Source organism: Hemitrygon akajei, chromosome 10 (genome assembly GCF_048418815.1).
Source record: "Hemitrygon akajei chromosome 10, sHemAka1.3, whole genome shotgun sequence".
In the NCBI taxonomy this organism is placed as follows: Eukaryota; Metazoa; Chordata; class Chondrichthyes; order Myliobatiformes; family Dasyatidae; genus Hemitrygon; species Hemitrygon akajei.
The window spans coordinates 11,716,533-11,739,763 of record NC_133133.1 but is presented as its reverse complement, the minus strand read 5'-3'; the positions used below and the strand labels follow the sequence as shown (position 1 = coordinate 11,739,763).

General features: G+C 42.8%; 1 protein-coding gene across 1 annotated transcript; it reads right to left on the bottom strand.

The window, feature by feature from the left end:
* Positions 1-2,919: 2,919 nt before the first annotated feature.
* On the bottom strand, positions 2,920-19,876 carry LOC140734047 (uncharacterized). The gene is made up of 7 exons (XM_073057632.1): positions 19,830-19,876; positions 16,466-16,539; positions 13,642-13,767; positions 10,402-10,533; positions 8,326-8,422; positions 5,344-5,468; positions 2,920-3,229 (listed from the first exon to the last, which is right to left on the bottom strand). Exons 1-7 carry the CDS (start codon positions 19,874-19,876, stop codon positions 3,219-3,221), a joined length of 612 nt encoding a protein of 203 aa, XP_072913733.1. The 3' UTR covers positions 2,920-3,218.
* Positions 19,877-23,231: the final 3,355 nt, after the last annotated feature.

The following is a 23,231-nucleotide window of genomic DNA, read 5'->3' as shown; positions in this document are numbered from 1 at the left end:
GGATGGAAGAGGATCTCTCTCTGAGGGGATTGGACAGGATCTCTCTCTGAGGGGATGGAACAGGATCTCTCTGAGGGGATCGGACAGGATCTCTCTCTCTGATGGGATCGGACAGGATCTCTCTGAGGGGATGGAACAGGATCTCTCTCTGAGGGGATAGAACAGGATCTCTCTCTGAGGGGCTGGAACAGGATCTCACTCTGAGGGGATCGGACAGGATCTCTCTCTGAGGGGATGGAACAGGATCTCTCTCTGAGAGGATCGGACAGGATCTCTCTCTGAGGGGATGGAACAGGATCTCTCTCTGAGGGGATGGAACAGGATCTCTCTCTGAGGGGATCAGACAGGATCTCTCTCTGAGGGGATGGAACAGGATCTCTCTCTGAGGGGATCGGACAGGATCTCTCTCTGAAGGGATCGGACAGGATCTCTCTCTGAGGGGATGGAACAGGATCTCTCTCTGAGGGGATGGAACAGGATCTCTCTCTGAGGGGATCGGACAGGATCTCTCTCTGAGGGGATGGAACAGGATCTCTCTCTGAGGGGATGGAACAGGATCTCTCTCTGAGGGGATGGAACAGGATCTCTCTCTGAGAGGATCGGACAGGATCTCTCTCTGAGGGGATGGAACAGGATCTCTCTCTGAGAGGATCGGACAGGATCTCTCTCTGAGGGGATGGAAGAGGATCTCTCTCTGAGGGGATCGGACAGGATCTCTCTCTGAGGGGATGGAAGAGGATCTCTCTCTGAGGGGATTGGACAGGATCTCTCTCTGAGGGGATGGAACAGGATCTCTCTCTGAGGGGATCGGACAGGATCTCTCTCTCTGATGGGATCGGACAGGATCTCTCTCTGAGGGGATGGAACAGGATCTCTCTCTGAGGGGATAGAACAGGATCTCTCTCTGAGGGGATCGGACAGGATCTCTCTCTGAGGGGATGGAAGAGGATCTCTCTCTGAGGGGATCGGACAGGATCTCTCTCTGAGGGGATGGAAGAGGATCTCTCTCTGAGGGGATTGGACAGGATCTCTCTCTGAGGGGATGGAACAGGATCTCTCTCTGAGGGGATCGGACAGGATCTCTCTCTCTGATGGGATCGGACAGGATCTCTCTCTGAGGGGATGGAACAGGATCTCTCTCTGAGGGGATAGAACAGGATCTCTCTCTGAGGGGATCGGACAGGATCTCTCTCTGAGGGGCTGGAACAGGATCTCACTTTGAGGGGATCGGACAGGATCTCTCTCTGAGGGGATGGAACAGGATCTCTCTCTGAGAGGATCGGACAGGATCTCTCTCTGAGGGGATGGAACAGGATCTCTCTCTGAGGGGATCGGACAGGATCTCTCTCTGAGGGGATGGAAGAGGATCTCTCTCTGAGGGGATCGGACAGGATCTCTCTCTGAGGGGATGGAACAGGATCTCTCTCTGAGAGGATCGGACAGGATCTCTCTCTGAGGGGATGGAACAGGATCTCTCTCTGAGAGGATCACTCCTCCATCTCTTCAGCTCCATGGAATAAAGCTCCAGCTGACCAATCGCTCCCTGTTACTGTCCCTTGAGCTCTGGCAACAACTTTATATTGTTTTTCTGCACTCTTTTCTGTTTCAGCGTTCAACATATCTCAGCATCCCTCAGAAACTGATTGGAAAGCTGAGCCTACTGGGCCTGAACACCTCCCTCTGCAACTGGATCCTAGACTTCCTGACTGGGAGACCTCAGTCAGTCCGGATCGGAGGCAGTATCTCCAACGCCATCTCACTGAGCATGGGGGCCCCCCAGGGCTGCGTGCTCAGTCCACTGCTGTTCACTCTGCTGACCTATGACTGTGCGGCAACACACAGCTCGAACCACGTCATCAAGTTCGCCGATGACACAACCGTGGTGGGTCTCATCAGCAAGAACAACGAGTCAGCTTACAGAGAGGAGGTGCAGCGGCTAACGGACTGGTGTAGAGTCAACAGCCTGTCTCTGAATGTGAACAAAACAAAAGAGATGGTTGTTGACTTCAGGAGGGCATGGAGCAACCACTCCCTGCTGAACATCGACGTCTCCTCGGTACAGAACACCAAATTTCTTGGTGTTCACCTGGTGGAGGATCTCACCTGGTCCCTCAACACCAGCTCCATAGCAAAGAAAGCCCAGCAGCGTCTCTACTTTCTGCGAAGGCTGAGGAAAGTCCATCTCCCACCCCCCATCCTCATCACATTATACAGGAGCTGTATTGAGAGCATCCTGAACAGCTGCATCACTGTCTGGTTCAGAGATTGCATCATCTCAGATCGCAAGACCCTGCAGCGGATAGTGAGATCAGCTGAGAAGATCATCGGGGTCTCTCTTCCCGCCATTACAGACATTTACGGACATTTACACTACACGCTGCATCTGCAAGGCAAACAGCATTATGAAGGACCCCACGCACCCCTCATACAAACTCTTCTCCCTCCTGCCGTCTGGGAAAAGGCACCGGAGCATTTGGGCTCTCATGACCGGACTGTGTAACAGTTTCTTCCCCCAAGCTATCAGACTCCTCAATACCCAGAGCCTGGACTGACACCAACTTACTGCCCTCTACTGTGCCAATTGTCTTGTTTATTATTTATTGTAATGCCTGCACTGTTTTGTGCACTTTATGCAGTTCTGGGTAGGTCTGTAGTCTAGTGTAGTTTTTTTTCTGTGTTGTTTTTCACATAGTTCAGTGTAGTTTTTGTACTGTTTCATGTAGCACCATGGTCCTAAAAAACGTTGTTTCATTTTTACTGTGTACTGTACCAGCAGTTATGGTTGAAATGACAATAAAAAGTGACTTGATTTGACTTGACTTGACTTAACTTGTTTAATAAAAAGTGGCGTGATTCCCTGGAACATGTGGTAAATGTTCTAGATCTTGAGAGACACTTCATGACAAAGGCTGACGTTTATTCAGCACCAAGAAATTCAAAGTAACATGGAAAGCATGTGCGAGACAGTCTGATTTCACAAAACCTTCAGGGTCACATGGCCTATTCTCGCAATATCTTCACAAGGTAAATTATATTCTTCAAAAACTTGAATTAATTTATTTTCAAATACCCCTCACCCATCTTCCCCCACAAATATCTATTTCCAGTAACAGAATGGCAATTGATCTTATTTTATCAATTATTTAAAAGTTTTCCCACAATTTAGGAAAAGGACATTCCATACAAAAATCTGCTTATGGATCTTCAGTGTAGGAAGATTATTTTTTGCCTAGGGATAATAAACAATAGTAATATTAGTTTCAAACAGGCATTTAAATATTAGATATAAAAGTCAGATTTCAGTGCATTCTATGAGGTTATTAATACAGATTACAAAATGATTCAGCATAGAAACAATCCCTTTGACCTAACAACTTCCTATGGCAACCCATTCCACATAAATACCACACACACACACACACACACACACACACACACACACACACACACACACACACAATGACATATGTGAGTGATGATAAATCTGATTCTGATATGGGTCTCTATTACGGACTAAGGGTGGGAAGGGGGCAGGAAAAGGGGAATCATGATTGGGAAGAGGGGAGAGAGTGGGAAGCACCAGAGAGACATTCTCTAAAGATAATACAAGGAGTGATTGATAAGTTCGTGGCCTAAAATAGAATGAGTCAATTTTAGAAATCCTAGCACATTTATTTTCCAGCATAGTCCCCTCCTACATTTACACACTTAGTCCAGCGGTCGTGGAGCATACGGATCTTGGACCTCCAGAAAATGTCCACAGATCGGTGCTTGATAAGTTCGTGGCCTAAGGTAGAAGGAGATGAGTTATACAGCTTTCGTTACATGCACATGCAAGTCAACTCCTTGAGTGATTATGCAGAAAGTTTGAAGTTAATAACTCATCTCCTTCTACTTAGGCCACAAACTTATCAATCACCCCTGATGAGTTACTAACTGATGATTTATTAACTTCTCGATTCCGTTGAGCAGGAAGTACAGAAGCATGAAGACCCACAACACTAGGCTCAGGAACAGCTACTTCCTGTCAACCATTCAGTCCATGAACCAAATGGCAAAACACTAATCAAAACAGTTTGGCAATACTATGTCCACTTTGACCATTTTGCACTAAAATGGATATTATTGTTTGTTTGAATTATGTTTTCCTGTAAAAATTGTGCAGTATTTATGTATAACTTATATATTTTTTTGTAGATACTGCTTATATGGTGCGATGAGTCAGTGCTCATCAGGGGATCAGAGGTGAAGAGAGTTAGCAACTTTAAATTCCTTGGTGTCATCATTTCAGAGGGTTTGTCCTAGAACAGCATGTAACTGCCATTACAAAGACGGCACAGCAGCGCCTCTGCTTTCTTGGACATTTGTGCAGATTCAACATGTCATCTAAAACTGACCAACTTCTATAGACATGCGGGGGAGAGTGTATTGCCTAGTTGCATCATAGCTTGGTATGGAAACATCAAAGCCCTTGAATGGAAAGCTCACACAAAGTAATGGATACCGCCCAGTCCATTACGGGTAAAGCCCTCCCTATCACATTTACAAGGAGATCTATTATCAAGGACCCCACCATCCAGATCATGCTCTCTTCTCACTGTTGCCACCAGGAGAGAGGTACAGGAGCCTCAGGACCACCACACCATGTTCAGAAACAATTAGAACCTCTCAACCATCAGACTCTTGAACCAGACAGGATAACATCAATCCAGCACTGAACTGATTCCACAATCTATGGACTCACATTTAAGGACACACGTCTGCGATAATTATTGCTTATTCATTCAGTCCTTTATCTATCTATAATTAATTAATTATTCACTTGTGCGATTTTTTGTCTTTTGCACACTGGTTGTCTCTCTTTGTAGTGTGAAGGTTTTAAGAGCATAGAACATAGAACACAGCATATTACAGTCCCTTCCGCCCACAATGTTGTGCTGACCATGTAATCTATTCTAAAAACTGCGTAAAATTTCCCTACCACATAGCCCTCTATTTTTCTAAGTTCCATGTACCTATCTAAGAGTCTCATAAAAGACTCTGTTGTATCTACTGTTTCCAATGATTCCATGGTGTTTCTTTGTATTTACTGTGAATGTCTGCTAGAACATACATCTCAGGGTAGTATATGGTGACATATGCCTCTGTACAGTACTGGATAATAAATTTACTTTGAACTTCATACTTCAATATGTCTGTGATGCTGTAGCAAGTAAGATTATCATTGGACCTGTCATTCCTGTACTTGACTTTGACTTTAACATTGATATCAGTATTCTGAAACACACACCCTCCACAACTGGTCATCTATATAATCTATAGATATATATGCTGGTACAATACCTTTTGTCAGCTTTTGTCTTTCCTTCTGTTTCTTGAGTAAAGAAAAGACATAACCCCCAACTTTCATATCCTTCAGTTTAGCATCTTCAACGTCTTTGTTTTTGCGTAGCAACGAGTTAACTTTTCTGTCAGAAGAGAACACCACAAGTCATAGAGTCATAGAGAGCTACAGCAGAGAAACAGGCCCTTTGGCCCATCTAATCTGTGCTGCCTAGTCCTATTGATCTGCACCTGTTATTCTGCCTGGTCTTATTGATCTGCACCTGGACCATAGCCCACCGTACCCCTCCCATCCGAACCTCTCTTAAATGCTGCAACTGAACCCACAAAACTTCTTCCACTGGCAATTCTTTTAACACTCATCCCACCCTCTGAGTGAAGAAATTTCCTCTCAGGTTCTCCTTAAATATTTACTTTTTAAGATTTTTGTTTTGCTCAGCATAACTAAACTTTCAAATTCCAGATACATTTACATTTCTTCCCCTCACAGTTATCAGCTGTCAGAACACTTCCATCAAAATATAGACATCACCACAACATCCTATACAAAAGCCCTTATTAGTATAGCAGACAGGTTTACATCTATATACTGCAGAAAAGGTTGCCATGTTTTATGGAACCTATTTGTTTTTGAGTGTACCATACATGTCAAAATGTCCAAAGTAATGTATTCCATGATTAATTTACGCCAACCAAAAAGTCCAGGGGCCTTATCGGATATCCAACAAAGTAAAATGTTCGTCCTCGCACAAAAAGTCAGGAAGTTAAAAAGTTACTTCTAGTTCTTGACTCATTCAACCTCAGTAGAAAAGGTCTACTCTATTCACCCTATCTATACCCCTCCTAATTTTGTGTACCTCTGTCAAATCTCCGCTCATTCTCCTACGCTTCAGGGAATAAAATCATAATGTATTCAACTTCAGGTCCCCTAGTCCCGGCAATATCCTTGCATATTTTCTCTGTATTCTTTCAATCTTATCGATGTCTTTCTGTGGATAGGTGATCAAAAATGTACACAATACTCCAAATGAGGCCATAACTTCAACATAATACTCCACCTACGGTCCTCAGGACTTTGATTTATGAAGGACAATGCACCAATAGCTTTCTTTATGACCCTATCTATCTGAGATACAATTTTCAAGGAATTATGGATCTGTATTCACAGATCTCTCTGTTCTGCCACACTGCTCAGTGCCCTGCCATTCATGGTGGTCCTCCAAAAGTGCAGCACCTCGCATTCGTCTGCATTAATTTCCATCTGCCATCTTTCAACCCATTTTTCCAGCTGGTCCAATTCTCTTATTCACTGTCCACTACACCCCAATCTTGGTGTCATCTGCAAGATCGTGTGGATAGTCAGAGGCTTTTTCCCAGGGCTGAAGTGGCTAATACGAGTATGCACAGTTTTAAGGTGCTTGGAAGTAGGTACAAAGGAGATGTCAGGGGTAAGTTTTTTACATAGAGAGTGGTGAGTGCGTGGAATGAGCTGCTGGCGATGGTGGTGGAGGCGGATATGATAGGGTCTTTTAAGAGACCCTTGGATAGAAAAGTAAAGGGCTATGGGTAAGCCTAGTAATTTCTAAAGTAAGGACGTTTGGCACAGCATTGTGGGCCGAAGGGCCTTTACTGTGCTGTAGGTTTTCTATGTTTCAGGATCCAAGATTTCACTCTGAGGGAGTAGTGAGGGGCTGGAAACTGTTCATACTGATTTATTCAGATACATACAGGGTAGTTTGCTTTGAGAAAGTAATATATTAGAAATTAGCTAAATTCAAGAAAGACAGGTAAATTTATACAAGAATTCCAAAGCTCCCAGGCAACGGGAATCCCCTCACCTCTCATCTGGGTCCATTCATAGGAACCAGGGAGGGCAAAAGAAACTTACACCGATGTTGTCCAGACTGGAATATTGTAAACCTGAACAAAGATCCGGTAAGCTAGGGACAAACTACAGATGATCAGGTAATAAAGATGGGGCGGCACAGTAGCGTAGTGGTTAGCACAACACTTTAGAGCACAGGTGACACTATGTGTTCAATTCCCGCCGTTGCTCGTAAGGTGGTTGTAGATTCTGTCTGTAACCACATGGGTTTCCTCCGGATGCTCCAGTTTCCTCTCCCAGTCCAAAGATGTTGGCAGGTCAATTGGTTCAATGTGAATTGTCCTGTGATTAAGCTAGCATTAAATTGGGAGTTGCTGGGTGGTGTGACTCGAAGGTTTGGAAGGGCCTTTTCCATGTTGTATCCCAATAAATAAACAAACAAACAAATAAATAAATAAATATCCAAACAAACGAATAAATAAAGCAAACACGAGGAAATCTGCAGATACTGGAAATTCAAGCAACACACACAAAATGCTGGTGGAACGCAGCAGGCCAGGCAGCATCTATAGGGAGAAGTACTGTCGACGTTTTGGGCCAAGACCCTTCGTCAGGGTTAGGATCCTGATGAAAGGTCTCGGCCCAAAACGTTGACAGTGCTTCTTCCTATGGATGCTGCCTGGCCTGCTGCGTTCCACCAGCGTTTTGTGTGTGTTAAACAAATTAATAGATAGACAGATAGATAAATAAATACCAAGTAAGCTACAGATAAACTACAGATGAGCAATGTTGTGTATTTAATATTTCAATAATACTTGAGTAATCCCGTAGATATATATTGGTTGATTAAGCACTTTTGTTTGTTTAAATAAATAATTATGAGTTATAAGTAAAAGTACATTATTTGCATAGGTCATTACATGCACACCTTGCTTAAAGTAAAGGCAAAGTTAAACCTGCATTCAGACTCTTGTGTCCTCCTTGAATTCATTTAATGTTTTGAAGTTAGAAAACATACCAAGCCACAACTCGAGGTAAGAAGTGGAAAACCTGGAGTAGATTTTGATAATGGAAAGATCAGGTGGTCGCCATGCTTTGTAGTGTCTTTATGTCACCAGTACTGCAATACTGTCCATTTAATATATAAACCTACTCACGTCTTTTGTAGTACCACGCAACACAGGTATGGGCAAATTGCAACACAAAGCACTGCCAATATCCCAATTCCCAGAATAGTCAATACTTGCAGCGGTCCTAAAAAACAGAAAAAAAATCACATTAGGAATCACTTTTATATGAACTTATTCTCTGGAAAATGTTTTTATATTGCACTTGCTTATAATTTGGGATAGCACAGTAGCATAGAGGTTAGCACAATGCTTTACAGTACCAGCGATCCGGGTTCAATTCCTGTCGCTGTCTGTAAGGAGCTTGTATGTTTTCCCCGTGACTGCATGGGTTTCCTTCAGGTGCTCCAGTTTCCTCCTATGATCCAAAGACGTACCGGTTGGTGGGCTAATCGGTCATTGTAAGTTGTCCCGTGATTAGACTACGGTTAAATTGGAGATTGCTGGACAGCGCAGCTCGAAGGGCTGGAAGAACCTATTCCGTATCATATCTCAATAAATTAAACAAAATAAATCATTTGTATTCCATGGGGTCATCACAGGTTAGCTTACTTTAGGACCAGCTCCTGCTCCACCATCAGGTTTCTGAATGGCCCATGCACCCACACACACTGCCACACTTTTTGCACTACTTATTTCTTTTATAATTCATTTAGAACTTCTAGTTTTTTAAAAAATATTGCACTTGTACTGCTGCTACAAAACAACAAATTTCACTCCACACGTCAGTGATAATAAACCCAACTCTCCCACCATCTATGACACATATTGGAAGCACTGTGTTGATAGAGCCATCAGGATTGTCAGGGATCCCTCCCAATCTCTTTGACCTCCTACGATCAGGCAGAGGGAACCGCAGTATAAGAACAAGGACTGTTAGACAGGGGAACAGCTTCTTCCTCCAGGATATGAGACTACTGAACCCCTGCTACCACCCAGTACAATATCATTTATAATAGTGCTAGTAGAACTATACTGTTGTATATGTAACAACATGTCAAATAAGCACTTCATGTCAACTTGTACATCTACAGAATTTTTTTTATTATCTGTTAAGATTATTGTGTCAATATTATTTTATGTGCTGTATGTAGAGTGCTTTTAACCTTGGTCCCAGAGGAACGTTGTTTTGTTTAGTTCTATACACTGGTTGGTGTAGCAGACACCAAAAGAATCAACAAACTCATTCATAAGGCCAGTGATGTTGTGGGGGTGGAACTGGACTCTCTGATGGTGGTATCTGAAAAGAGGATGCTGTCCAAGTTGCATGCCATCTTGGACAATGTCTCCCATCCACTCCATAATGTATTGGTTAGGCACAGGAGTACATTTGGCCAGAGACTCATTCCACCGAGATGTAACACTGACCATCGTAGGAAGTCATTCCTACCTGTGGCCATCAAACTTTACAACTCCTCCCTCGGAATGTCAGACACCCTGAGCCAATAGGCTGGTCCTGGACTTTATTTCCACTTGGAATGATTAACTTATTATTATTTAATTATTTATGGTTTTATATTGTTATATTTCTTCACTATTCTTGGTTGCTGCGGCTGTAACGAAACCCAATTTCCCTCGGGATCAATAAAGTATGTCTGTCTGTACACATGTACAGATGAATGACAATAAACTTGAAGTTGTACTTGAAATTAATTCAAGATTGGTCAGTGAGCCAGCCTCAATTTGATGGGCCAAAAGGCCTCCTTCTATATCATAGAGAAATATGGAATATTGGAAGCCCCTGATTTTCAACATCCTCTCTACATCTCTATTTCTGTTTTCTCCTTAAAAAAAGTTCTCTTAAATTAATCTGACAAAATTAGTGTCACTTCTGCCGACGATTTCCAGTGATGCCCCTTGGAATGCTCTACTGTGTGAAAGGTGGTCTTCAGGAGCAGTAGTTGCTGTTCAAAATGCAACAGCAATACTACAGTGGGGAGTGCCATCATCAATCACAGGCCCCACTGTACCGCATTGAGGATTAGCAAGCCACAGCATGGAGTTCCAACCGACAGAACCCAAATAATCCCACTGAGAACAAAAGGGAAAATTCCAAACGAATTGAAAACACTCCTAAAATAAGACAGCATATGTGAAATGACTTACGATCTATTGTTTTGTGGAAGCATGAATTTTCAGTCCTATCCTTGAAGCAGCATTCGATCATCAGACAGGCTGTCTTGTTCATTTCATCTTCCAGAGCACAAGCTTTCAGATTCTTGTCATTGGGATTACATTCTTCAAGGGAAATAAAGCTTAAATTAGATGTCATGTAATGCTGAGGAATAGCAGTGATGAGTCGTTGATTTGGGTACATTGCCGGTGAGGTATCCAACAAAGGTTATCAAACTTTTGGCTGCACAATGCTCTGATTTAAAGGGAGGAGAGAGGTATGAATGGGGAGCAAAGAGAGAGAGAGGGGGGAGAGGGGGAGGGGAGTGGGCAGTAGAGGAGAGCCATAAAGACTGAAAGAGATGGTGAGAAAGAGGGACAGAGGGAGAAAATATGGGTGTGTGTGTGAAAGGGGAAGAGAAAGAGACAGTGAGATAAAAAGTAAGAGAGAGGGAGAAAAAGAGAGTGTGTAAGAGGGAGAGAGAAAGATAGTAAGAGAAGGAAGAGAGAGGATGAGGGAGAGAGCAAGTGAGGTGGAGAGTAAGGGAGGGAAGGAGAGAGGGACAGAGGGAGAGAGAAAGGGAGAAAGAGAGAGAGAGACAGAGAGTGAGAGGGAGAGAAGATAAACATTTTCCATTCTTTGGAATGTAATGTAGACAAATGGGTTCTAGAAAATAATGGCTTCCTAACTTTTCAAGCTACAGTTATCAAAATCTCCTTACTCCACTGGCTTTCCACAATTGTAACAGGTGAATGGTAAAATCTCAGGGGAGAGCATTTTGATTTCAAACTGAGCCTAGAGGAGACCAGAGAAGCACCTCCAGAAAAGACTAGGAACTCTCCCCAGTATCCTGATGAGTGTCCTACTCGACCAAGATGGGAAGCAATATCTTAAGATCACACAGAATGACACGGCATGAAAACAGGGTTTTAGGTTCACTAGGTAGTATCGCAGATAGAATGATGCTATTACAGCTGGGAGCATCAGAGCTCAGAGTTCAATTCTGGCATCCTCTATAAGATGTTTGTACATCCTTCCCCTGTGTGCTTGGGTTTCCATCGGGAGCTCCAGTTTCCTCCCACAGTCTAAAGATATACTGGTTAGTAGTTTAGATGGCCATTGTAAATTGTCCTGTGATTAGGCTAGTGTAAATAGGTGGGTTGCTGGGCAGCATAACTCAAAGTGCCAGGTAGGCCTGTTCTGTGCTGTATCTCTAAAACAGTAAACTAAATAAAATAAATAAGACCAGTCATTTCCACAATTTGTCCACTAATTCTATTTTATTCCTTCCACAGCACCTGCAACATTTACACACTTGGGTACTTTTCAGTGGCGAATTCACCTATTGATGTGCACGTTTGGGATGTTGGAGGAAACCAAAGCCCACAGGGTTGCAGGCGGAACGTGCAAACTCCACACAGACAGTACCAGATGTCAGGATTGAACTTGGGTCTTATTTATACAGAGATGGTGTTAGAGGCAGATACATTAGGGGCACTTAAGAAGCTCTTAGAGAGGCACATGGATGATAGAAAACATGGAGGGCTATGTAGGAGGGGAAGGTTAGATTTATCTTCGTGTAGGTGAAAAGATTGGCACAAGATTGTGGGTCAAAAGGTCTAGACTGTGTGGTAGTATTCTGTGTTCTGTGTTCAATCCCTCAGCCAGCGTGTTTCACGTGCTTGCCACCCTTCAGGTAAAGAAGAGCCCCTCAGATCCCCCTTATATCCTTATGAGGATAAGTCTCTTCCCCTTATCCAAAACCTATGCTCCCTGTTATCATCTGGCTGTGATATGGGGAAAACTTCTGTGCAGTCAAAGCTTAAAGTTCAAAAGCTCCAAGTAAATTTATTATCAAAGTCCAAATATGTCACCATATAGTATGATGGCATTATTTTTCTTGCAGGCATCTACAGCAAATACAGAAAAACACAATAGAATCCATGAAGAACCATACACAAGACAAACAACCTGTGTGCAATAGACAACAAACTGTGCAAATACAAAAAGAAAAAAAAACAGTATTAAATTAATAAGCAATAAACATTGAGAAAGTGAGATGAAAAGCCCTTCAAAATGAGTCCACAGGTTCTGAGAACAGTTCAGTGATGAGGTGAGTGAAGTTGAATGAAGCTATCACTTCTGATTTAAGAGCTTGATGGTTGAAAGGTAATAATTGTACCCCTTCAGAATTCTATACGTCCTGAGATACCCTGAAAGGAAAGTCTTGTTTAAGCTTAAAATAAAAATGGAAGAGATTGTCTGGTAGAAGGTTTTGTATTTTCAGTTTTTATATTTGAAGACCATTGACTGTTTGGCAGGAGGCAAAGAGTGGGAACAAAGGGGGTCTTTTCTGGTTGGCTGTTGGTGGACTGGACAGATTAGGTGAATGAGCAAAGAAGTGGCAGATGGAGTACATTGTCGGGAAGTGCATAAACATGCACTTTGGTAGAAGAAATAAAAGTGAAGATTATTTTCTAAATGGAGAGAAAATTCAAAAATCTGAGGTGCAAAGGGACTGGGGAGTCCTTGTGCAGGATTCCCTAAAGGTTAATTTTCAAGTTGAGTTGGTGGTGAGGAAGGCAAGTGTGATGTTAGCATTCATTTTGAGAGGACTAGTATATAAAAAAAAAGGGATACAATGTTGAGGCTTTATAAGCTACTGGTGAGGCCTCACTTGGGGTATTGTGAGCAGTTTTGGGTCCCTTATCTAAGAAGGGATGTCTTGACATTGGAGATGGTTCAGAGGAGGTTTACGAAAATGATTCAGGGATTGAAAGACTTATATGAGGAGTGTTTGATGGCTCTGAGCCTGTACTCGCTAGAATTCAGAAGAATGATGAGGGATCTCAGTGAAACCTATTAAATGTTGAAAGGCCTTGATATAGGTGTTTCCTATGGTGGGGGAGTTTAAGGCTGGAGGACGCAGTCTCATAATAGGAGGATGTCCGTTTAGAATAGAGATGAAGAGGAATTTCTTTAGCCAGGGAATGGTGAATCTGTAGAATTCATTGCTACAGGCAGCAGTGAAGCACAAGTCTTTTTAGATATTTAAGGCAAAGGTTCTTGATTGGTCAGTGCATGAGGTAGATGGGGAGAAGACAGGAGAATGGGGCAGATAGGAAAATGGATCAGCCATTATGAAATTGTGGAACAGACTCAATGGGCCAAATAGGGTAATTCTACTCCTATATCTTATGAACTTATGATCTAATGCAAGCTTGTTTATTTACTTTGTGGATAAAATACGTTGTTGAAGGAATTCCCAGCCCTCGGAGACCGGCTGACACTCCATGTATTCTTTTCTGGTGACTGCTTCTCCTGGTTGGACTGCCAAAGCTTGCTGGCTGTACCAAAACCTGTGGATTCAATTTTAGAATTAGAAAAGAAAGTCCAAAGTCTGAGAGAACTAGAAGGTTGGCGCAGCTGCGTCATGCATACGTGACCTGGGTACAATCCTGACCTTCTTTGCGGCTCGTGAAGAACTTACATGTTCTCCCATAACCATGTGGGTTTCCCCCCTGGTACTTCCATGACGCTATTACAGCTCAGAGGGTCAAAGTTCAGAGTTCAATTCCAGAGCCATCTCTAAGAAATTTGTATGTACTTCCCATGAACACATGGGTTTCATCAGGTGCTATGGTTTCCTCTCACAGACCAAAGACATAACGGTTAGTAGGTTAATTGGTCATTGTAAATTGTCCTGTGTTTAAATCAGTGGGTTGCTGGCCGGTGCAGCTCATTGGGCTGGAAGGGTCTGTTCCGTGCTGTATCCCAAAATGAAAATTTAAAAATCCCTTGGTTGTTGTAAATTGCCTCTTTGTAAGTGGTCGAATCTTGGGGTGTGGGGGGGGGGGGGTGAGGTTGAGATGCATGAGAAGTGGGAGGACAGGTTACAGTGAAGATTAGTGGGAGAGTGGGATTGTTCGAAGAGGCCCAGCATAGAATCAATGGTCCAGATGGCCCCCTACTATGCACTAAGGGAATATGGAGTATTCCCTATTATTCTGGTCACCTAGCTTTAGGAAATAAACCCCAAAATCCAACCTGGACATCCTCTCTTTACCCCCTCCTATTGGATGAAAGATACAAAAGCCTGAAAGCATGTACCACCAGGCTTCTATTGTGCTCTTATAAGACTATTGAACAGTCCCCTTGAATGATAAAACAGACTCTTGACCTCGTTATCCACCTCCTTATGACTTTGCATTTATTATCTGCCTGCACTGCAGATAAGTGTAACACTCTATTCTGCATTCTGTTATTGCTTTCCCTTGTACTATCTCAATGCACCGTTGTATGCATGGCATGTAAAACAAACTTTAATTTCATTTATTTATTAAGAAATACAGTGTGGAACAGGCCCTTTGTGTCACTCTGCCCAGCGGCTCCCGATTTAACCCTGTCCTAACGATGAGACAAGTTTCAACAACCAACTCATCTACTAACTGGTATGTCTTTGGAATGTGGGAGGAAACCTGCGTGGTCACAGGGAGAGTGTACAAATAGCAGCGGCCTGAGTTGAACCCGGGTCACTGGCACTGTAGCCAGCCAGTGGTGTAGTGGCATCCGCACCAGACTTCCAGAAGAGTGGTCACTGGTTCGAATCTGGCAGGCTCCTTGCACGCTTCACGTTTGTGTTGGGTTCAGCATCGAACTAGCAACTCGGCCTCATATCATACAGACAAAAATGCTAAGGAAACTGCAAGGTTGCCTCTTGATGTGCCACAAGAAGCGGAAAGGAGCAACTGGTACTGTAAAGTGTTATGCTAACTACTAATGATGATAAACAAATTTACTAATTTAGTTAGCAAGTGAAAATGCAAGATAGAGAGCAAAACTGTTTAGTGGAATGTTTCTAAGGGATGAAGCATTTCATTTATAAGGTTTAATTGCAGAATATGGAGTTATTTTCTCTAGAATGCAGATTATGGCAAGTTAGGTTTAACACACAAGATGGTGGAGGAATTCAGCAAGTCAGGCATCATCTGTGGAGGTAAACGGATGGCCGATAATATTTTGGGTTGAGACTCTTCCTCCAGTCCAGATTAAAGATCTCAATTCAAAACATTGATTTCCTGAAAACACTGAGTTCCTCCAGCATGTTGCACTTTGCTGCAGATCCCAGTCTCTTTTGCCTCTTCTGATGGGTTTAGTTGGGTGAGAAACCCTTTCTGTTCGGGTTATAGACAATGATTTATCACTTCAGGCAAAGGTTACATGAGGAATGTAACTTTTTTAAGATAGTAGGTGGAAATGGTTTGAAATTCATTGCCTGGAAGGGTGGTGGTACAATTAATCAGTAAGTTTAAAAGAACATAAGATGATAAGACATAGGAGCAGAATTAGGCCATTTGGCCCATCGAGTCTGCTCTGCCATTCCATCATGACTGACTTATTATCCCTCTCAACCCCATTCTCCTCCTTTCTCCCTGTAACCTTTGACACCCTTATGAATCAAGAAACAATTTTTAATTTTAAGATTAAACTTATGCCGTAACTTAGTCTCCACAGCTGTCTGTGGTAATGAATTCCAAAGATTCACCATCCTCTGGCTAAAGAAAATCTTTCCCATCTCTGTTCTAAAAGGACGTCCCTCTATTCTGAAACTGTCCCTCTGGCCCTAGACTCCCCCACTATAGAAAACATCCTCTCTAGTCTTGTGGGAGACCTCATCAGTCCTGAATAAGAATCATGGCCTGAAATATCGTGCTAATCCCCTGCAGAGATTCTGCCTGACCTGGTACGTTCCTCCAGCATTTTGTGTGTGTGTTACTCCGGATTTCCAGAATCTCTGTGCCCTTGTTCCTGCTCTATATTGCTCTTTGATGCACATGGATGGTATACTTTGCTTCATTTGTTCTCTCAAGGTCCTGATCTAACAGCCAGCACTCCCTGGGTAACATCAGCATTGCAAAGGTTACCTGACCATTCATGTCATTGCTTTCATGAAGCCTTCTCTAACTAGAAAGGCAGTTAGTTGTTAATGGTTAACTTTCAAAACGGCAGATTTTAAGAACTTCAGATCATTAAAAAGAAATACTCCAATCTACTTACTCGTTGTGATATACGTTGCAGTCAGTAGTAAAGCCAAAGTAGTCTCCAAAATACGACCCATTAAAACTCCATTCCTAATAAAGGAACAGAGAATCTGAATTCTTAAACAATGCAAAACACACAAAGAGGAGTATAAAAGAAAACTTAAACCAGGGATGGAGACATTGTAGTGAATTGTTCTTTTTTTACTGATCGAATCTGCAGAAAATCTAAAGAAAAAAATCCACAATCTCTTCAGAACACCTTTTTCAGAACCCTGGTGTATCCACCATCTGATGGCTACCTCCAGACCTTTCAGTTTCCCAAGAACCTTCTCTCTCGTAATGGTAAATACACACACTTCATAACCCCGACACCGATAACCTCTACCATACAGCTTGTTTTCCACAGTGAAGACTATTGCAAAATATCTAATCAGCCAATCATGTAGCAGCAAATCAAACACATAAAATCATGCAGACAAGGGGTTCAGCTGTTGTTCAGACCAAACATCAGAATGGAGAAAAAGTGTGACGTATGTGACTTTGACTGTGGAATGATTGTTGGTGCCAGATGCATTGGTTTGAATATCTCAGAAACTGCTGATCTCCTGGGATTTTCATGCACAACAGTCCCTAGAGTTTACAGAGAATGGTGCGAAAAACAACAAAAAAAAACCATCCAGTGAGCGGCAGTTCTTTGGGCAAAAGCACCTTCTTGACAAGAGAGACTAGAGAATGGCCAGACTGGCTCAAACTGACAGGAGGGTGACGCAAACACAAATAACCACACAATACAACAGTGGTGAGCAGAGGAACATCTCCGAATACGCAACACATCAACATTTGAAGTAGATATGCTAGATCAGCTGAAATCACCAGCTTCCACTCCTCTACCTAATAAAGTGGCCACAGAGTGTATGGGGCTACTGCCTTTGATTTTGAAGGCTGATCCAATATCGATAATAATTTAGTTCATAACTTTTATGAAAAGTTTTTCTTTTTAATTGTTCCAGTGTATTAATTCTATATTTATAGCAAAATACAGTGAACACAAGGCAGTAAAGTACACGACATAAAAACAATTATTAAAAGTTATAAAGAACAAACAGCCCAAATGATGAATAATGAAATAACGTTCATGGGCTCATGGATCATTCAGCAATCTGATGGTGGATGGCAAGATGCTGTTCTTAATATGTTGAGTGTGAGTTTCAGGCTTCTATACCTCCCTCCTGATGGTAGTAATGCGAAGAGGACAGGTTCTGGATGGAGAAGGTCCTTAGTGAGGGATGCTTTCTTCTTGAGGTGCTGCCTCTTGAAGGGGTCCTGGATGGTGGGAAGCTTTGTGCCTGTGATGGAACCCGCTATGTCTATTACCTCGGCGATCCTGTGCTTTGGAGGCTCCATACCATGTTGTGATGCAACCAGTCTGAATGCTCTCTACTGTACATCTGTAAAAATTTGCTAGAGTCCTTGGTGACGTAGCAAATCTCCTCAAACTCCTAACAAAGTATAGCTGCTGGTGTGCCTTCTTCCTCACTGCATCAATATATTGCATTAGAGCTAATCATATCTTTATAACTTTCCAAAGAATACTTTATATTTTATTAAGATACAGGGCAGAATAGGACCTGCCAGCCTTTGAAGCCACACCGCCCAGCAACCCCCGATCCTCGTCTAATCATGGAATAATTTACAATGACCAATTAACCTACTGTGGGAGGAAACTAGAGCACCTGGAGAAAATCTAAGTGGTCACAGGGAGAGTGTTCAAACTCCTTGCAGACAGCAGCAGGAATTGAACCCAGGTCATCTGTGCTGTAAAGTGTTGTGCTAACCAGTACGCTACCATGCCACCCTTGTTTATTAAATTACTTTGTTGTGTTGAATATATCTCAAAGCCTATGAAATATTTTGGAAATATATCCTCCTTCTGCAGCGTTGGAACAGCAAAAACAAACGTGCATAGCAGTGCAATGATCTGTAGTCCACCTACACCAGAGGACATCTGTTTAAGATGAGTAGACAAACGTTCAGGGGAGGTGTTAGAGGTATGTTTGTTATACAGAGAGTGGTGATGTCTGAAATGCACTGCCCAGAGTGGAAGGAGAGACAGACACAACTTCACGATCCTGGGTGTCAACATTTTTGAAGATCAACCCTGGGCTCAATATATTGATACAATTATGAAGAAGCTATATCTCATTAGGAGTTTGAGAAGATTTGGTATGCCACCAAAGACTCTAGCAAATTCCTACAAATGGACCTTGGATAGCATTCCATTTGGTTGCATCCACATCTGGTATGGACACACTAATATGCAGGTTCAGAAAAAGCTGCAGGGGATTGAAAGATCAGCTGGCTTCAGCACTAAACCCCACAATTGAGGACATCTTTGATAGGCAATGGTTCAGGAAGGTGGTCTCAACATTATGGAGCCTCGCCATCCAGGACATACCCTTTTCTTATTACTAGCATCAGGGAGGAGGTGCAGGCACCTGAAGGTGCACACTCAAAGTCAACTCATGCAGAAATGCTTGTATTTATTCTTCCCTCTATCATTATATTTCTGAATGGACCGTGAACCCATCAACACTACCTTACTTTTTGTTCTTTTCTCAAAGTACATTTATAATCAAAAATGTATAAATTATATAACCTTGAGATTTGTTTGCTTACAGGGAGCCACAGAGCAAGAAACGTGAAAGAACAAAGATCTTGATGGTGGAGCTGGTGGAAGATGATGGCACAACACAACAGCAATAAAGAGTCCCCAGTCACCTTGTATTCCTGCCACTAGACCCTGACCCCATCTGACAAGAACCGCGCAGCAGCCTCCCCACGTTAAACAATAACACACAGACATTCTCTATTAAGGGAATATCCCATTGGGAGAGGATCATACTCTGATCGTGTGATCATACTAATGTCAGAAATAAGATAGGTACATTATACTGCCCACAGAAGAGATGGGTGCAAGTTTGATTTCAGCGTTTAAAATAAGTTTTGGATGAGTACGTGGGTGACAGGGGTGATGGAGGGCAATGGATTCCCAACTTGGTGTCCACAGACCCCTCAGTTAATGGTAAGTGTCCACGGCATAAAAATGGGGAGATACTCTGCAGGTTGATGGGACTAGGCAGAATAATAGTTCCGCACGGACTAGATGGGCCGAAGGACCTATTTCTGTGCTGTTGTGCTCTATTATCTGCCCTTGTAAACCATTTCATGATCGTCATTAAACAGGATAAAAATTTACAAACATTAAATACCAATGAATGAAAATTGAAAGCAGACTTCATTGAATTTAGAAAGACGGTGCCACGACCTCATTACTGGAAGCTTCGTTGGAGTTTAAATGTTCTCAGGCATCCAGAACACACCTGAATTTTTGCCCTCTGTATTTGAAATAACAGGGGTCTCCAAACATCAGAACCGTGCATCCGATTCTTGGAATCAGAGGTAAAGCCAATGAACTATCGACACAAAAGACGACTCCCAGTTACGATGCGATTCCGTCTCTCGTCCCGGGTCACTAAGTGACTTCACAATAACCCAAAGTGACGGCAAGGGCCAGTCCCCATGCGTGACTCCAGGGCTTTCCGGGGAGTTATTGCAGAGGCCAGACAAGGGGGGGGGGGGGGGGGATGAGGCAAGAGTTAGGGCAATTTACGCGCCCCCTCCCCTCCCTTCCTCATCATGTTTCTCGACTCGCTGAATTCCTTCCTTCAGCGGATGTTCCGTTGCTCCAGATTCCTGCATATGCCGTCGCTCTTCCTTCCCTTGCGGGTCCAGATTCAATTGATCAAACCAGTCAGTTGCACCAAACCCTAACAAAATTGAACTTTCCACTGGCATTTACATCCGCCTAAAATCTCTCTACAACCAATGTTAGACATTTATCCCTCCCAATTGATTCCATTAAGTTGTTTGTTAAAACTTTTTTTGTTGACCAAAGAAAGTGATGCACCATCAATAACTCACGCTGAGACTTAGGAAGTGAGATATCGGCTTTATTGACTGAAGAACAACACTACATCCTGGGAAAATGAGGGAGAGCAGCAGACCACAGTCGCCTTTATACAGGGGTCTGTGGGAGGAGCCACAGGAGCAGTCAGCAGGGTCTGTGGGAGGAGCCACAGGAGCAGTCAGACAGGTATATCTAGTTCACCACAGAAAGGCTTTGAAATAATTTCAAAGAATGGCTTTGTTGACAAGGCTTTGAAATAATTTCGATTTTATTCTCGCTCTGTAAATTAGGTGTAGTAGTGGCGCAGGAGGTAAGGCGCTGCCTCTATCCAATTTCAATCCCGACCTCTGGTGATCTGTGTGGAGTCTATATAGCATACGTAGACAGCTACGACATCCTACTAACCCTTCCCTCTTTCGTAGCCCTCCATTGTTCTATCATCCATGTGTTTATCTAAATGTCTCTTAAGTGCCTCTCCCACCACCATCCATGCACCCGTCGCTTTTACACCACTTATGTTAAAGACCGACTTCTGACACCCCCCCCCCCCATACATTACTGCAATCATTTTAAAATTATGCTCCCTTGTGTTAGCTATTTCTGCACTGGGAAACATGTATCTCATTGACCACCCTATGTCTCTTATCATCTTATACATTTCTCCAGTCACCACTCCTCCTTCGCTTCAAAGAGAAAAGCCCTACCTTGCTCAACCCACCCTCAACCTAACCTACATGCTTTCTAATCCAGGCAGCATCCTGGTAAATGTCCTCTGCATTGCACACCCTGCTTATAATGAGGAAAGAAGAACTGATACCATACTTAAAGTTTGGTCTAAAAGTGTTTTATAGAGCTGCAGCATTACCTAGCAGCTCATGAACTCAATCTCATGACTAATGAAAGCCAACACACCATACTTCTTAACAAATCTATCAACTCGTTTGGCAGCTTTGAGGAATCTATGGACATGGACCTCAAGTTCCTTCTGTTCCTCACATCACTAAGAATTCTGTCATTAACTCTGTACTCTTCTTTCCTTGACCATCCAAGCTGAATCATGTAACACTTTTCAGTCCAGCTGATATTCCATTGTAAACTATGACAACCTTTTAGACTCTCCTCAAAGCCACCATTCTTCATGTCATCTGCAAACTTATTAAGTCACCCTTCCACTTTTTCATCCAAAGATCAGGGGTCCCAGAACAGTCCTTGTCTCTGAGGAAGTGTGTTAGAATACATTAGATTGCTTCCTCCAACATCAGGCTTTTCCAGTTTCCTGGAGTTGAATGATAGGTAATATGATAACCTGACAGTAGTGCAGACAATTTGTTTCTCCAGGTCTCCAGATGGGAGTTGGCATTTAATATTGTTTATCATTTCCTGTAGAGCAACAAATCTTAAAAATTGCCCTTTGAAGGGTCTGTGTTTGAGTATATTCAAACATGAAATCATTTATTTATATTTTAAAATCTGAAGATGGTGAGTAAGTAGTTCAAACACACTGTGGTTTATAACTATTATTTATTTTTCTGTTTCTCCTTAGAGCAAGGGGTTTAGATGGGGTGGAGTTTGTTAGGTGCATTCAGGAAGGTTTCCTGACACAATATGTAGATAAGCCAACTAGAGGAGAGGCTGTACATGATCTGGCATTGGGAAATGAACCCAATACCAGATCTCTCGGTGGGAGAGCATTTTGGAGGTAGTGATCACAACTCTGACTCCTTTTCCATAGTGGTGGAGAGGGATAGGAGCAGAAAATTTGGCAAAACATTTAATTGGGGTGGAGGAAATATGATGCTATTAGGTAGTAATTTGGGAACATAAATTGGGAGCAGATGCTGTCAGGGAGATGCATGGTAGAAATGTGACAAATGTTCAGGGAATATTTGCATAGGTATGTTCCACTGAAGCAGCAAAAGGATGGTAGGGTAAAAGAACTATGGTGTACGAGCTCCAGAAAATTACAAGGGTGCCAGAAAGGAACTCAACAATGAAATTAGGAGAGCTAGAAGGGGCCACAAAAAGTCCTTGCAAGCAGGATTAAGGAAAACCCCCAAGGCATTCTACAAGTATGTGAAGAGGAAGAGGATGAGCCATGTGAGAACAGGACCAATCAGGAGTGAGAGTGGAAATGTGCGTGGAGCTGGAGGAGGTAACAGAGGTATTTAATGAATACTGTGCGTCAGTATTCACCAGTGATTAGGACCTCGGCAATTGTGGGGATGACTTAAAGCGGACCAAAATGCTTGAGTGTATAGACATTAAGAAAGAGGATGTGCTGGAGTATTTGAAAGGTATTAAGTTAGATAAGTCACTGGGACAAGACGAGATATACCCCAGGCTACTGTGGGAAGCGAGGGAGGAGATTGCTGAGCCTCTGGAGATGATCTTTGCATCATCATTAGGGATGAGAGAAGTACCAGAGGATTGGAAGGCTGCAAACATTGTTCCCTTGTTCAAGAAAGAGAGTAAAAATAACCCAGGAAATGATATACCAGTGAGTCTTACTTCAGTGGTGGGCAAGTTGTTGGAGAAGATCCTGAGGGGTAGGATTTATAAGCATTTGGAGAGAAATAATCTGATTAGGGATAATCTGATAAAGTCAAGCCTTATGAAATGGATTGAAGTCTTTGAGGATGTAACAAAGCACCTTGATGAAGGTAGAGCAGTGGATGTTGTGTATCTGGGTTTCAGTAAGGCATGTGATAAGGTTCCCCATGTGAAGCTCATTCAGAAAGTAATGAGGTATGGGATTCAGGGAGACCTTGCTTTGTGGATTCAGATATGGGTTGACCACAGAAGGCAAAGGGTGGTT

Excerpts from the sequence above, each read along its gene's own strand:
- LOC140734047 (XM_073057632.1), bottom strand. The coding sequence starts at position 19,876 with ATGTTTGGAGACCCCTGTTATTTCAAATACAGAGGGCAAAAATTCAG. Across the intron at positions 10,534-13,641 it reads CAACGTATTTTATCCACAAA|AATGTAATCCCAATGACAAG; the intron begins GTAAATAAACAA and ends TTTCCCTTGAAG. Across the intron at positions 8,423-10,401 it reads CTTCCACAAAACAATAGATC|GACCGCTGCAAGTATTGACT; the intron begins GTAAGTCATTTC and ends TCTGTTTTTTAG.